This window comes from Cydia amplana, chromosome 3 (genome assembly GCF_948474715.1).
Source record: "Cydia amplana chromosome 3, ilCydAmpl1.1, whole genome shotgun sequence".
Lineage (NCBI taxonomy): Eukaryota > Metazoa > Arthropoda > Insecta > Lepidoptera > Tortricidae > Cydia > Cydia amplana.
In genome coordinates, this window is record NC_086071.1 from 20,901,512 (window position 1) to 20,917,423 (window position 15,912).

General features: G+C 37.8%; 1 protein-coding gene across 1 annotated transcript; it reads left to right on the forward strand.

Moving 5' to 3' along the window:
- Positions 1 to 210: 210 nt before the first annotated feature.
- On the forward strand, positions 211 to 15,147 carry LOC134662729 (protein ARV1). The gene is made up of 7 exons (XM_063519000.1): positions 211 to 342; positions 879 to 998; positions 3,206 to 3,342; positions 5,039 to 5,175; positions 6,660 to 6,731; positions 12,380 to 12,544; positions 15,035 to 15,147. Exons 1-7 carry the CDS (start codon positions 244 to 246, stop codon positions 15,145 to 15,147), a joined length of 843 nt encoding a protein of 280 aa, XP_063375070.1. The 5' UTR covers positions 211 to 243.
- The last annotated feature ends 765 nt before the right edge of the window (positions 15,148 to 15,912 follow it).

The window sequence follows — 15,912 nt, forward strand, 5'->3', positions numbered from 1 at the left end:
TTTACAATTAGTATAATAAATGAAAATATATGTCATTTTCAGCTCAGCTTTAATAAATTTAATGGAAAAAAACTGTACTAACTGTTGAATTGTGGTTTTCGAACATTTATCGGTTATTGTGTCTGTCAGAACTGTCAGAAGTCAAAACATGGTCAAAACTGTGAAATAAAAATTGTGGAGCGATCTCGAATTGCATAAACTGATAATAATTTATCTTAAATTAAACTGAATGAGTACTTCAAAATGGCCGAGAATAAACCATATAAATGCGTTAATTGTGGAGAGGCTTCTGCGGCCTTGTACAAAACTTACGGGCCGTCTGTTTTGAAGCTGACCAAATGCGTAAGTTATCTCAATGTTTTCGGCTATGTACCATCACTAATAGCTTAAGAAAACGGAAAAATACAGTTTGTTTAAACGTTATAATGATCTGATAAGATCACACCGCTACTAAACATAAAATCCTTACATACGAACTAAAATCTAACACAAAAACATCTAAATAGGTAACTTTAGTAATCTAATCAACGCCTAACGTAACCCTATTTAGTGTTGAACGAGGCATTGTTCCCAAGACACTGGCCGCAGTACCTCTTTGCAGGGCTAAGCTTAGTCTCTGGGCAAAGAACCCAGAGGTCACCAGACACACCAATAAGTTTCTGTGATATTTCTATCCAAGCCTTTCTCTGAAGACCAATGCCTCAATCTCAACTGCATCAAACACGTATTTTTTTAATTTTAATTTTTTTTCACAAATGGCAAAACTGTAGCAGTTTGTTGGAATAATAAACACAAATGCGAATATTCAAAACTCCTTTACTTATAGTAGTTAAGTTTTAAGCTTTTTTTGTGATAAAGTTTGTGTTTTGTTTTTTCAGGTTAAATGCAATGGAATCGTAGACAAATATGTTGAATATGATCCGGTGATTGTTATGATTGATCTAGTGCTGGTATCGAAGGAAGCTCAGAGACATGTACTGTACAACACAGAGTTTAAGGTAACATAGTGTATTTAATATTTTATACTTAAGTATTTGTGGCAAACTGACTATTTGCAGTGTTTGACAACCGGTCTGGCCTAGTGGGTCACTACCCTGCCTGTTAAGCCAATGGTCCTGGGTTCGAATCCTGGTAAGGGCATTTATTTGTGTAATGAACATGAATATTTGTTCCTGAGTCATGGGTGTATATTTGTTTGTGCTCATCACACAAATAAATGCCCTTATAATAATAATAATAATAGACAGGACTATTGTAGCCAATAAGCCTGACATTGTGATAATAGATCGAGCGCAACGCCGGGCCGTGCTCGTTGACATCACCATTCCCCATGATGAGAATCTCGTGAAAGCCGAGAAGGACAAGTCCAGTAAGTACCTAGACTTGGCTCACGAGATAACCGCCATGTGGGATGTTGATTCGACAATCATTGTCCCGATAGTTGTTTCAGCGAACAGTCTAATAGCGAAGAGTCTCGACCAACATCTTGAGAGACTCTCGCTAGGTGGTTGGATCAAGGGTCAGATGCAGAAGGCAGTGATCTTGGACACCGCGGATAGTGCGCCGGTTCCTCTCTCTGCAGCCCTGACCACCGGCAGCTTGGGCCTTGCCCCGCTGCTGGCGGCACCCTAGGTTAGGTATTTTATAATATGTATGATGTATTTTGTATTGTTTTTGTAAGTGTTTTTATATTTTATTTTTATATCCATATTATAAAATAACCTAACTTAAGCTTAAAGACAAATAAAGAGAATAATAATATAGCCATTTATTCCGAACGATATCAAGTTATAATTGAATATACAATTTTTTTTTTATAATTTATCTCTTAGTTCGGTGTGCCGTAAGGCATAGGCCTCCTCCAACTGTCTCCATTGGGATCTGTCTGCAGCAACCCTCATCCAGTATGGCCCTAGAGTCAGACGGATGTCGTCTTTCCATCTTGTGAATGGATGTGCTTGCTTTCTAGTACAGCCTCTGGGGTACCATAGAGTAACCTGTTTGCTCCATTTTTCTATTGGGCAGCGTAGCATGTGGCCTGTCCATCCCCACTTTAGATGGTCAATGCGAGCAAGTATGTCGGTAATCTTTGTTTTCTTTCTTATTTCTGAGTTTCTGATCTTATCTGATAGTTTGATCCCTAACATACTACGCTCCATTGCCCATTGACACCTTGCAAGTGTCACGCGATGGTTTTCGGTAAGAGACCAGGTCTCACAGCCATACGTTAGGCAAGGTAGAATGCAGGTGTTGAATGTTTTCTTTTTGATGTTGATGCTCAAATCTTTGCTCTTCATAATTTCTTTAAGTGACCAATACTTTTTCCACCCGCTGGCTATTCTTTTATTTATTTCCTTGGACATCATATTCTCCACAGAGATTATTTGTCCCAAGTAAACATATTCGCTTACATATTCGAAACTGGTGCCATTCATTGTTATATCGACGATTTTTGTGTTAGTCATCATTTTTGTCTTACTCGCATTTAATTCAAGGCCCACTTCCTTGCTTTTGGTTGCCAGGGTTTGTACCATGCCTTGTAGTTTCATAGGGTCTTCCTCTAGTAGTATAATATCATCAGCAAATCTCAGATGATTCAGTCGTTTACCGTCTAAATGCCTTTACCGGGGTTCAAACCCAGGACCATGGGCCAGGGTTCGGAAACCGTTTTATTTTTCAAACCGGTTACGTTCATTCACCCGGGAACGAAAAGGATTTCGTTTCCGTTTGCGGTTACCGGTTAAAGAACTGTTCTATTGAGATACTGAATTATGTCAAATTCATTCGCCTTCCGTTTTTGTGGAACGGAATTAGCTGGTTAAATTGAAAATATCGAAGCGAGATAGAAAGAATAATTATTCCTATCTCTTTCACGTATGTCAACGAGTTTAACCGAGTCTCCGAAAGCCAAGGGTAACCGGTATTATATCGTTCCTTGCGAACCATAAAATTCCATTCCCTCTTCTTACCATTAGGAGAGAGAACGTAATTTTTTAGTTCGCCTTCCATCAATTAACCGGTTTTTTAATGAACGAATAATATAACGGTTTTGGAACGATATTAGTAGGTTTTTCAATACCGGTTCCGAGCCCTGCCATCGGCTTCACAGGCAGGGTCACTACCCACTAGGCCAGACCAGTCGTTGGGTTTATGTGGATCATAAACATATACAATATTTCTAATACAATTATTTCCATACTTCCAGGCATATTGGAAGCTATTAATAATCCTAATAATGATAGAAACGTACGGACTGTGGCGGAGCGACAGTTTGTTCAATATTGTGGTTAACACCACCTGCGGCATAGATACTAATAATACCACATTGAATATAACACACTTGTAAGTATTATAAAATTATATTTCTAGTAGTATTAGGATTCCGTACCTCAAAAAGAAAAAACGGAAGATTTATAGGATCACTTTTTAGGGTTTCGTACCCAAAGGGTAAAAAAGCGGCCAAGTGCGAGTCGGACTCGCCCATGAAGGGTTCCGTATTTAGGCGATTTATGACGTATAAAAAAAAACTACTTACTAGATCTCGTTCAAACCAATTTTCGGTGGAAGTTTACATGGTAATGTACATCATATATTTTTTTTAGTTTTATCATTCTCTTATTTTAGAAGTTACAGGGGGGGGGGGGACACATTTTACCACTTTGGAAGTGTCTCTCGCGCAAACTATTCAGTTTAGAAAAAAATGATATTAGAAACCTCAATATCATTTTTGAAGACCTATCCATAGATACCCCACACGTATGGGTTTGATGAAAAAAACATTTTTGAGTTTCAGTTCGAAGTATGGGGAACCCCAAAAATTTATTGTTTTTTTTCTATTTGTGTGTGAAAATCTTAATGCGGTTCACAGAATACATCTACTTACCAAGTTTCAACAGTATAGTTCTTATAGTTTCGGAGAAAAGTGGCTGTGACATACGGACGGACAGACAGACGGACAGACAGACGGACAGACAGACAGACATGACGAATCTATAAGGGTTCCGTTTTTTGCCATTTGGCTACGGAACCCTAAAAACGGGACCCTAACATATCCTGGGTACTTGGAGGATATAATCAAACGGAGACGCCATGTCTGTAATTTTCTGTACAAAACAGTCTGCCGATTTTTGCGGGGGAGGGGAACGTCAAATGTATGCGTAACGTAAAAATAGCTATGTCAGATAAACGTCAGTCCATACATTGTGTATGACCGTTGGCCGCCTATTTTCGACAGAGGGGAAAGCCTGTTAATGGCTACTCCGTTTAGTTGTATCATCCAAGCCTGGGTATGATGACAGCTGTAAAAAGTCGAAATTTTGCGTAAGGTAATATATGGACGACCCCTCTCATACACTAGTAATATTAATTCTGCGCATTAGATATACGTGACCTATGATATGGACTTGCAAAGCCACATGCCGTGTTTTGAAGTTTGGTGACTCCTTTTAAGGTTTTGTGGTAAAATAGTTTACTTTGACTAATAATACAAACAAGTGCAAGTTGCACTGATTTAAACTTTCACGATTTTTACACATTATTAAATTATACAACGGGACTTAATCGCGTATCTAAGTTTTAAGATTTACCTCCGACGTTTCGAGGACGGCGTGGTCTCGGAGAAGACCACGGGGACAACGCCGTCCTCGAAACGTCGGAGGTAAATCTTAAAATTTAGATACGCGATTAAGTCCCGTTGTATAATTTAATAAAGTGCAAATTGGACTCGCACACGAAGGGTTCCGTACCATTACGCAAAAAACGGCAAAACAATCACGTTTGTTGTATGGGAGCCCCACTTAAATATTTAATTTACCTATTTTTAGTTATTGTTGTTAGGTATAGGGGCAACAGAAATATGTACATCATCTGTGAAAATTTCAACTGTCACGTGCTAGCTATCACGGTTCATGAGTTACAGCCTGGTGACAGACAGACGGACGAACAGACGGACAGCGGAGTCTTAGTAATAGGTTCCCATTTTTTACCCTTTGGGTACGGAACCCTGAGAAGCCTTAAAATACCTATACTAATGTTTCAGACCTTCATCCCTTCGATGGGAAGCACCGCAATGGTGGCAGCGGCAATGCAGCGGTTGGCAGCCAGAGGAGCGAGACGAGCGAGACCTGTTCATATGGGAGAAACACTTCTACATACAGTTCATTTCTACATTTGCTGGTACGTTTGCTGAAACCACAGACAATCCAACCTCTAGACATAGCATAGTCGCGCTACCCCCTCTGCCACACATACGGTAGCGTTACTCCATCTTCGAGTCAATCCCGTGCCGTGATTGGTCCGTGTCTTTGAACGGACCAATCACGGCACGGGACTCGCTCACCTCGTCCCCCCGCACCCCCGTATTTTTGGCAGCATCGGTTTCATGAAAGAATTGGCCTAAGCTCAGTCTAGAGGTTGGATTGTCAGTGGCTGAAACATACCGACGATTACTTGACTGTTGTGTCAACCGACCTTACCTTATCTGTACCACACCGAGTACTGGCCTCCGCGACACAGGCTTGCCTAGTGCGGGGACCACCGATACCGAATTTGCATCGCACGTTAAGATAAGTTCCTTACATAATAAATTAGCGAATAAGTCTGTAAATATAGATTACTTAAGTGTATTGTACCTACTTATCTTAAATAAATATATTTTCATTTTCATTTTCATTTAAAAAGAAAACTAGCCCAACTGTTCTTGGCTGGAAAAACCTACAGACCGAAAGGCAGTGCTACAAAATTTCTCATTTCGCCACCACACACTTGGCACACAGCCAATAAACCTGTCGTAATTACCCCAATGCACCTTAAATTTCGTATGTGGTCCTAAGCAATAAGCATCTATGTTTGTGTATTTCGACGACTGGTCTGGCCTAATGGGTGTAATGGGTAACTGGGTGCCTGTGAAGCCGTGGTCCTGGGTTCGAATCGCGGTAAGGGCATTTATTTGTGTGATGAGCATAGATATTTGTTCCTGAGTCTTAGGTGGTCTTGGTCGTTTTTAGGGTTCCGTACCCAAAGGGTAAAAACGGGACCCTATTACTAAGACTCCGCTGTCCGTCCGTCCGTCCGTCCGTCCGTCCGTCCGTCTGTCACCAGGCTGTATCTCACGAACCGTGATAGCTAGACAGTTGAAATTTTCACAGATGATATATTTCTGTTGCCGCTATAACAACAAATACTAAAAACAGAATAAAATAAAGATTTAAGTGGGGCTCCCATACAACAAACGTGATTTTTGACCGAAGTTAAGCAACGTCGGGCGGGGTCAGTACTTGGATGGGTGACCGTTTTTTCCTTGTTTTGCTCTATTTTTTGTTGATGGTACGGAACCTTCCGTGCGCGAGTCCGACTCGCGCTTGGCCGGTTTCTATGTATTTATGTACGTGTATATTATATGTATATATCGTTGTCTGATGTGTACCCACAACAAGCTTTCTTGAGCTTACTGTGGGGCTTAGTCAATCTGTGTAAGAAAATCCTATAATATTTACCTATTTAATACCTGTAGTATTAAACGAGCAATTCTTTAATATTTACTTATTTATTTATATGTTTCTTTCTTTCTTTCTTTCTTTCTATTTTGCTTTCTTTCTATTTCAGATATTTTATTCTTATATGACATTTATATTTAGGTATATTATTTATTATTATTTCAGGTGTGACAGCGTTCATACTGACAATGCACTTCGCCATGAAAATGATAAAGCCTTTCATTACGCAGAATGATGGTAAGATTTTTAATTCAAGCTTTAAAAGATAAAAGGTTAGTATATTCAAGTAGGCATAATTATAATGCGCTTATGAACGTCAAATAAAGCGACACCGGCTCCAGCCCTACACCTCTGCCTCGAGAAGATATAAATCCCCCCTCAATTGGAGGAGGGTATCCCAATATGGGACCGGCAACAAACTCGGCGGGACACATCTTAAAAAAAAAACAACAACGGGTTGCACTCCGGGAGTGCCGACAGAAGTGAAAACTCAATGACTAGTCCAAAATGTCTGCAGCACTATGTATAATTGACCCATCCTCCTTTCTATTGAAAAACTTTAATTCCGAAATTGCTGGCCAGTGAGCTTAAATTTGTAGCGTTCATTGTTTAAAATTCGAATAGAAATTTTAAAGTTACCTTGCAGACCTCGCATCTAAATATATTTGGTCATGATATTTTGAGTTTTATTTACCAGTACTAGAGTTCACTTTTATTAGCGATTTCATCAAGATGTAGCTTTATTGAATTATATTTGAGTGATATAAAGTTATAATGTAACTGTGAGATCCTCGTATTTCAGCCCGTACAAGATTAGAACCTTTTCCATGTTTCCATGTCATTGAGTTTTTCTTTGGCCACGAACCGCCGAGCGTACACAATACGCCAGGCCACCATACAAATTGTTTTTAGCTAAAACGCATGACTCAGCTTATGGGTCTCGAGCCTGGCGCGAACGGTAAATAAATCGCCGCTTATGAAGCCGGCCAATTGGACTGCATTATGCAACATTTTTACTAACCACCGATTTTCTGTGCCTATCAAAAAAGAAACTAATTATTGCAGTTTGTACTGTGTTGTTTGAATATTTTTACTTTCTACAAGCGTTTAATGTCTGACCAAGCTAAGTTGGTAGCAAATTTTATAGCCCAGCCTGTGCAAGTGTTAATTTAAACGTCATAATTTCATATAAGTATGACATTTAAATTACACTTTAGGTACTCAGCCTGTGCTATCAAAATTGCTGCCAACTTAGCTTAGTCTGATTCTATTTAACTTGCCGTGTTTTTTGTTGTTGTTTTTTGGGGCAAATCTTTGGGGGGATGGGATGAATCACATCTTGAACTCTTGTGACAAATACCACATGAAAGATAATACCGCCGCCGCCGTTCGGATGCATTCCTTGTTTATTGTCCAAGTGTGTCCGATACGCTTACACCTGGTCGGTCATTATCTTTGTTTTGGTAAACGCCATTATATTAGTAACAATAGAGAACTTAAAATGTATTATAGTACTTACTTTCTAATCTGCCGTAGAAACCACGATGTTTGAAAAAACTTGTAAATATTTGTCACAAACTATTTGTTATACAATACATATTAGTTAGTGGTGACTGTTTCAACCGCCTTGTTCTATATTGAAACGAAAAAAAATTAACTTTAACATCATTGTTAGTAGGTAATTGCCTAAGATACAATACAACGATCACCAAATATTATGACATAAAAGTACAGTGGGAAAAAATCCTCGTTGCCTTACCCCTCATACAAAACAAAATATTATTATACTACGGCTTGGTTCCTACAAATTGTTGCTTACCATCATCCAAACAGTAATCAGTTGTAAAATGGTACAATATCAAACAGCTTCAACATGAAATAAGTTTTAAAACCAGCCAATAAAGTTTATTTTAGCCTGCTACGGAAACATTAGCAGTTTTTACAAGTAGCGCCAGGCCACGGTGACCCATACCTTGAGCCCTGTCAATAACTTCTGAAATATATATATATTTTGTATTTTTTCAATATAGATTTTTCTGTTTGCTTGCATCGCATTATGTATCTAGAATTTCAGTATATTTACTATATTGCACTGATAGTAAACCAAACTTGAATATTCGAGACCCTGTTTTCATTAAAAAAAACGTGTTTATAATTTTTATCCTAATATGCCTTAAAGAAATGATTGTTAGCTTATATGTTACTTACGTTATTACATCAAATTACGTTTCGTTTAAGTTTAAATCAGAATTTATTCAGGACTCACATGTGAGTCACTGGCCCTGCGTAACTGTTTGAGCATGACCCATACGCTGAGTCGCTGGCCCTGAATGGGTTAAATGCCATCTAAATGAGTGGCCATCTAAACCTTACGGTCACGTGATCGCCTTACGCTGTCTCGAGTTTATCATTTTTTCCCCACCACAAAAAGTGCCCAGCGCCGTTAAAGTTTTCACTTCAAAAAATGACATCTTATAATTAACAATCATGCATTACGAGAAAATAAGGAAAAAAAATACAATTTAAATTAAGTACTATAGAATTCATGCAATACACATAAGGTGTAATAGAAATTTGATTTAAAAAAATATACATATGTACATGGAATCATACAAATACGTAGCTCTTTCAGAAAACATCAAATTCTTACAAAAGGAAAAGAAAACAAAGTTATTAAAAGAAATGAGAAAACACATTATATAAATCCGATTGATTGTTATGAATTGTTGTATAAGCGTCCTGAATAAATTTTATTCTATTCTATTCTATTCTAATTACCAACATAAAATATTTGATGTGCTTTCTTACCTGAGCTGTGTCACCTTTAACTCTATACATAACACAATGTTTTTAATTGCTACTAGTTAGGGTTCCGTAGCCAAATGGCAAAAAACGGAACCCTTATAGATTCGTCATGTCTGTCTGTCTGTCCGTCTGTCCGTCCGTATGTCACAGTCACTTTTCTCCGAAACTATAAGAACTATACTGTTGAAACTTGGTAAGTAGATGTATTCTGTGAACCGCATTAAGATTTTCACACAAAAATAGAAAAAAAAACAATAAATTTTTGGGGTTCCCCATACTTCGAACTGAAACTCAAAATTTTTTTTTTCATCAAACCCATACGTGTGGGGTATCTATGGAAAGGTCTTCAAAAATGATATTGAGGTTTCTAATATCATTTTTTTCTAAACTGAATAGTTTGCGCGAGAGACTTCCAAAGTGGTAAAATGTGTCCCCCCCCCTGTAACTTCTAAAATAACAGAATGATAAAACTAAAAAAAATATATGATGTACATTACCATGTAAACTTCCACCGATTAATACGTCATAAATCGCCTAAATACGGAACCCTTCATGGGCGAGTCCGACTCGCACTTGGCCGCTTTTTTTTATTAGTTTCTGGTTTGGACCATGCATGTTTGTCTGTCAAGTAGTCCTCGACTCTGTAATAAGCCTTCAACATCAATGACTTTTTAAAGTAATTCTTAAGAGCTGGAAAGGGTAATCTTAAAGCATCCTCAGGTAACTTGTTATAAAAAGCGGCCAAGTGCGAGTCGGACTCGCCCATGAAGGGTTCCGTATTTAGGCGATTTATGACGTATAAAAAAAAAACTACTTACTAGATCTCGTTCAAACCAATTTTCGGTGGAAGTTTACATGGTAATGTACATCATATATTTTTTTTAGTTTTATCATTCTCTTATTTTAGAAGTTACAGGGGGGGGGGGGGGACACATTTTACCACTTTGGAAGTGTCTCTCGCGCAAACTATTCAGTTTAGAAAAAAATTATATTAGAAACCTCAATATCATTTTTGAAGACCTATCCATAGATACCCCACACGTATGGGTTTGATGAAAAAAAAATTTTTGAGTTTCAGTTCGAAGTATGGGGAACCCCAAAAATTTATTGTTTTTTTTCTACTTTTGTGTGAAAATCTTAATGCGGTTCACAGAATACATCTACTTACCAAGTTTCAACAGTATAGTTCTTATAGTTTCGGAGAAAAGTGGCTGTGACATACGGACGGACAGACAGACGGACAGACGGACAGACGGACAGACAGACAGACATGACGAATCTATAAGGGTTCCGTTTTTTGCCATTTGGCTACGGAACCCTAAAAATGAATGCATTGCCCAACGAATGACTTTTGTACTTTACGGACACAAAACTTTCTGATAGCAAGCTTATTTTTATTTCTAGTGTTAAAGTTATGGACATCAGAATTCTTAGTAAAGGAGTCTAGATTCTTAATAACATAAATAATACTATCATATATGTATTGGGAAGCTACAGTTAAAATATTAATTTCTTTGAAAAGTTATCTTAATGATTCACGCGCTCTTAAGTTATATCTAGAACGAATGGCTCTCTTTTGTACGACAAATATAGTCTGTATGTCAGCTGCTTTGCCCCAAACCAGAATACCATATGACATTACACTATGAAAATAACTATAATAAACAAGGCGAGCTGTTTCAACTTAGTCAATTGTCTAATTCTCCTCACGGCGTAAGCGGCCGAACTTAATTTATTAGCTAGTGTTCCGATATGAGGACTCCATTGTTGATTTTTGTCCAATGTTAAACCAAGAAACAGTGCTTTATCTACCATCTCTAAGCATTCATTATTCAAAAGTATTTTAGTATCGACTGGTTTAACATTCGGCAAAGAAAATCTAATACATTTGGTTTTCTTAGCATTAAGAAGCAAATTATTCATAGTAAACCAGTTAAGTAAACGAGTCTGCTGTTAATTACACTGTAATCGGTAGATTTCCGATCAGCCTTAAAAAGTAATGATGTGTCATCAGCAAAAATAACTATTTCACAAAGATTTTCTACTAGGTATACATGGCAAATCATTTATATAAAACAAAAACAGGAATGGACCCAAAATAGAACCTTGTGGCACTCTTAATTGGACTACAGCTCCACTAGACTGGGTTTTGTTTACAACAACTGTTTGTGTTCTATTGCTAAGGTAAGAAGACATAAAGTTTAGGGCATTTTCTGACAGACCATAGTGTTCTAATTTCAAAATGAGCGTTCCATCATCCACACAATCAAATGCTTTAGAAAGATCACAAAATATGCCAATTGCATCACAAGAATTTTCCCAATTATTATAAATATGTTTAATGAGTAGGTACCGAAGCAGCATCGGCCGTGGAACTTTTGTAGGGTTCCGTACCCAAAGGGTAAAAACGGGACCCTATTAGTAGTAGAGTAGTCTTACTCGCGGGAGAGATAATGTCGCGCTAATCATGTGCTAGGCCTCTTGCCGGTCTAGCATGAGTTGCGTTCTCGCGCGCGACTCCATACATCTAGCACGACTTCAAGTATGGACTCGCGCAGAACGCAACTCATGCTAGACCGCCTGGTGGCATATATAGGAACTCTGGGATAAAACTATGCACCTCTTTTAATCTCGTTTTGTTAGAATTGTTGAAATGTAACTGTTGGAACCAAGATACAGTCGGTGATAAAAGCAAGCTAAGAAAAACTTATTTTGGGGAGGTTTTTAACGTTAAAGATTATATGTATTAAAATAAGCCCTTGGGACATTGTACCCAGGATGCTGGCGGCATTTCCTCGCCGTATCGCAATGCTGATTTATTTATTTATACTTGGTCAACCAAATCTTGTCAGTAGAAAAAGGCGGCAAATTTGAAAAATCGCGTGTTAGCAACACTACGTTTGAATTGTTCGAAAATCGCGTGTCATTTATATCTTATCTGTGGAACCGTTTTGTTTGCATTTAAACATTGTTCGATGTACATTGCTGCTTTTTGTACGTTTCCTAGGGATACCATACTTTAGTTTGCTTTACATTGTTACTGACATATCCAGCTTGACAGACTATATTTCTGTTTTCAGTCCGCTTCTCATCTTTACTAAAAGCGTTCTCACTAGCCAATGTGAGCATTCTATTAACCCTTCCGATGCTGGTGTGGGGTTCGGATCCCGTTGCCGAAACTAGAGCGTTTCACTATGGATTAGTTTTCGTGTATAGTTTCGCTGTGCACCTTAATACTTTTATTGGTAAGTCACATGTCACATTTGTTATTCAATATACAATAAGGTATTTGACTACAAGCCAAATCTTTTTTCGAACTGCCAAAACGATTTTTCTACTTAATTTATATAAAACACTAGCATGTGACGTCACGATCAAAATATCTACTCTTTATAGTCATATACGGGTTTTAAAATATAAATATTAATCTTTTGGTGCTTTATTTCATGCATGGTGTAAAATAATTTATTTTAAATAAAGTCAAATACCCTATGATTATAGTACCTATTTTATGCAACCGTTGTTTAAGAGAGGTCAAAAAAGGCGAGTGGCGTGAGTAACAATTTGAGGCGAAGCCGGAAATTGTTAATGCCATCAAAAACATTACATGTAAAAAGGTGCAAGTCTCACAACGCTTTTACTACAAAAAAGTTTTGAGATGTAAAGTGAAACCAAGTCGGTTATTTTAATCAGTGCCAGGGGGTGTTAAAACCGTATCAATAAGATATCTTTAATTTGTAATACGTATAATGACTTGGCCATCGCACGGCTGCATAATGACAAAAGGATCATTGTCACCTATTAAAAATAATTCTAATTGAACATAACGCTAGCGCTAATTGCAGTTTGAGCATTACACATATTTACGAGTACGTACGAGTAAAGCATTATGTGGGATTGCCAAGTCATTATATGTATTACAAATTAAAGATATCTTATTGATACGGTTTTAACACCCCCTGGCACTGATTAAAATAACCGACTTGGTTTCACATTACATCTCAAAACTTTTTTGTAGTAAAAGCATTGCGAGACTTGCACCTTTTTACATGTAATGTTTTTCATGGGATCTCATCTCTTTTTGTAGGCAGTCCTTCTTTTCGGGTACTCATACCCATACTATGTATACACATATCATAACTAAACATATCTTCATTCATACTCACATCGTACATCGTAGTGTACCTTTACTTTACCTACTATTTGTAGGAACTACAACAGTAACTTCGTAATATCATATATTTATATGGGATTACAAACTTACTTATGCAGTTCTTAGATCTTTAAAACGTGACTGATATTGCAATACTTTTGGGTTTTCTATGGCTTGATAAGCTGAAAACTACTTATGTTTAAAATTTGAAGCTTGTGGGTATACTAGAAGTACCTTAGAATTGTGATGATCGTAGGTGAGTGAGTGAGTGAGTGAGTGAGTGTGTCAGTGTCGAAAATAAGTAACTTTGACGTACAATAATTCTTAAACTACTAGTTCGAATTGAAATGAAATGAAATCACTTTATTACCAAAACATGATAGGTTGATGGTACAAAAAGATATCAATACAGACAATACCTAAATTCTAGGTTAGGATGTACTAACTTATTCTAGATTAAGTATTAACTTATTGTCTAATCTAATAGGTAATCAAATTTAGCAAATATTTTTAATTCAAGAAGTAGCAAAAATGGAGGGTACGGGCGGGAAAAGAATGAATGAATGAATGAAAAAAAAACATGTCTATGGTTCACTTATTTGTCAGAGATGACATTTCAAAGAAGGTTGGCAGCACTATATTTAATTCAATATTTTTTAAGTGGTCATTACACAAAGTAGGTATCGTAAAATCGCCAAAAAGATACTGGTGTATGCACAAATTCTTTTTTGGGGAATAGACTAAAGACTTGTCTTGACAACTATAAGGTAGGGTTTTAAAGGTGTGTGCGCGACCCTTTAAATGACAAATAAAAGTACGGGAGTAGAAAAATATTATTATATATTTTAGTCTGCACTCTGCACGCATTAAAGCGCTGAACCGATTTAAGAGGGAAGGGGACGATCGATTCTCCATACAAACGTAGTCCTCATTTTCCTCCCAGGATATTGACGTAATAAAAAATGATTTAACAAATATTTATGACTTTATAAAAAACAGCTGCGAGTCGGACTCGCCCACCGAGGGTTCAGTAAAAATTAAATACTTTATTTATATTTTTTACCAATTTACAGTTTTCAGATTTTTCCTTATTATTGTAGTGTAAGACGATATTACTTGCCAAATTACATAGTTCTAGGTCAACGTGAAGTACCCTATCAATTTTGATTCCCTTGAGAGTGCCGAAAAATACGTTTTTTGGGGCATAAACGGCCCTATCTTTTTTACGTTAACTTTGAAATTTGATTTTTTCACAGCTTCAAGGGACCTATATGGTTTTAATTTCAACTCGATACCTCCAACGCGTTCCCGATATAAAGGGTCTTGACAGGACAGACGGACGAACGGACAACAAAGTGATCCTATAAGGGTTCCGTACCTCAAAGGGAAAAAACGGTTCTTTACCTATAGATGACAGGAAAACCTATTAGAAATGTGCAGTCAAGCGTGAGTGGGACTTATTGTACGGAACCCTTGGAACGCGAGTCCGACTTGCACTAGGCCGGTTTTTTCCTTTTGAGGTACGGAACCCTAATAATGTATATATGTACCTATATTAACATATTAAACGTTTTTTTTTTAGTTCTGTACGGCTGTCCAATGATGGTGACAGTGGTAGTGCTGGCAGCCAGCAACGGCATGAAGTTCCTCACCACCTACCACACCACGCCGCTTATAAGGCACCTGCTTCAATAGGGAGTATTACTGCAATGTTTCGCCGCCAGACCAATGAAAGAGAGACACTACTACACTAGAGAGGCACTGTAACCCCACCATACATTGTATTGTATTGTTATAGCTCAAACGGATTAGGCAGCGTTTTCGATTAAAGCTCCTATAGTTCGTTTTTTTTAGCATTAGAAAGAACTTGAAAGAAGGTAAGCGATTTTGACATGTCTTTTAATTGTAAAACACTTTTTAAAAATCAATAACTATTACTTATGAAAGCAGCTGGCCTGAAGCAGGGAGACGCCCTTTCGCCAATGCTGTTCAACTTGGCACTCGAATACGTCGTCCGAAAATTGCTTATGTATGATGGGGGTGTAGAGTTGAACGGCATACATAAGATCATTGGCTATGCTGATGACCTGGGACCATTGGCTCAAAACAAAAGGGACCTGAAAGCCATGGCTGGAATTGTGGAGCAGGAAGGGGAGAAGATAGGTCTCAGAATCAACCACCAGAAAACAGAATGTCTCCATATGAAAAGGTACAAGAACACCAGAGTGAAAAGAGAAGACCTAGTAGTCGGAGCAACCACCTACAAAGGTGTGGATCATTTTAGGTACCTTGGTTGCACAGTAACTGATACCAACCGAAGGGAGGAAGAGATAGATATTCGAATCCAAAACGCCCTAAGATGCTCGGCAGCGCTCCATCGAGTCTTAGTGTCCAAGCTGATCAGTAGACCGACCAAGATTCGAGTCTACAAGACTGTAATTAGACCAATTTTGATGTATG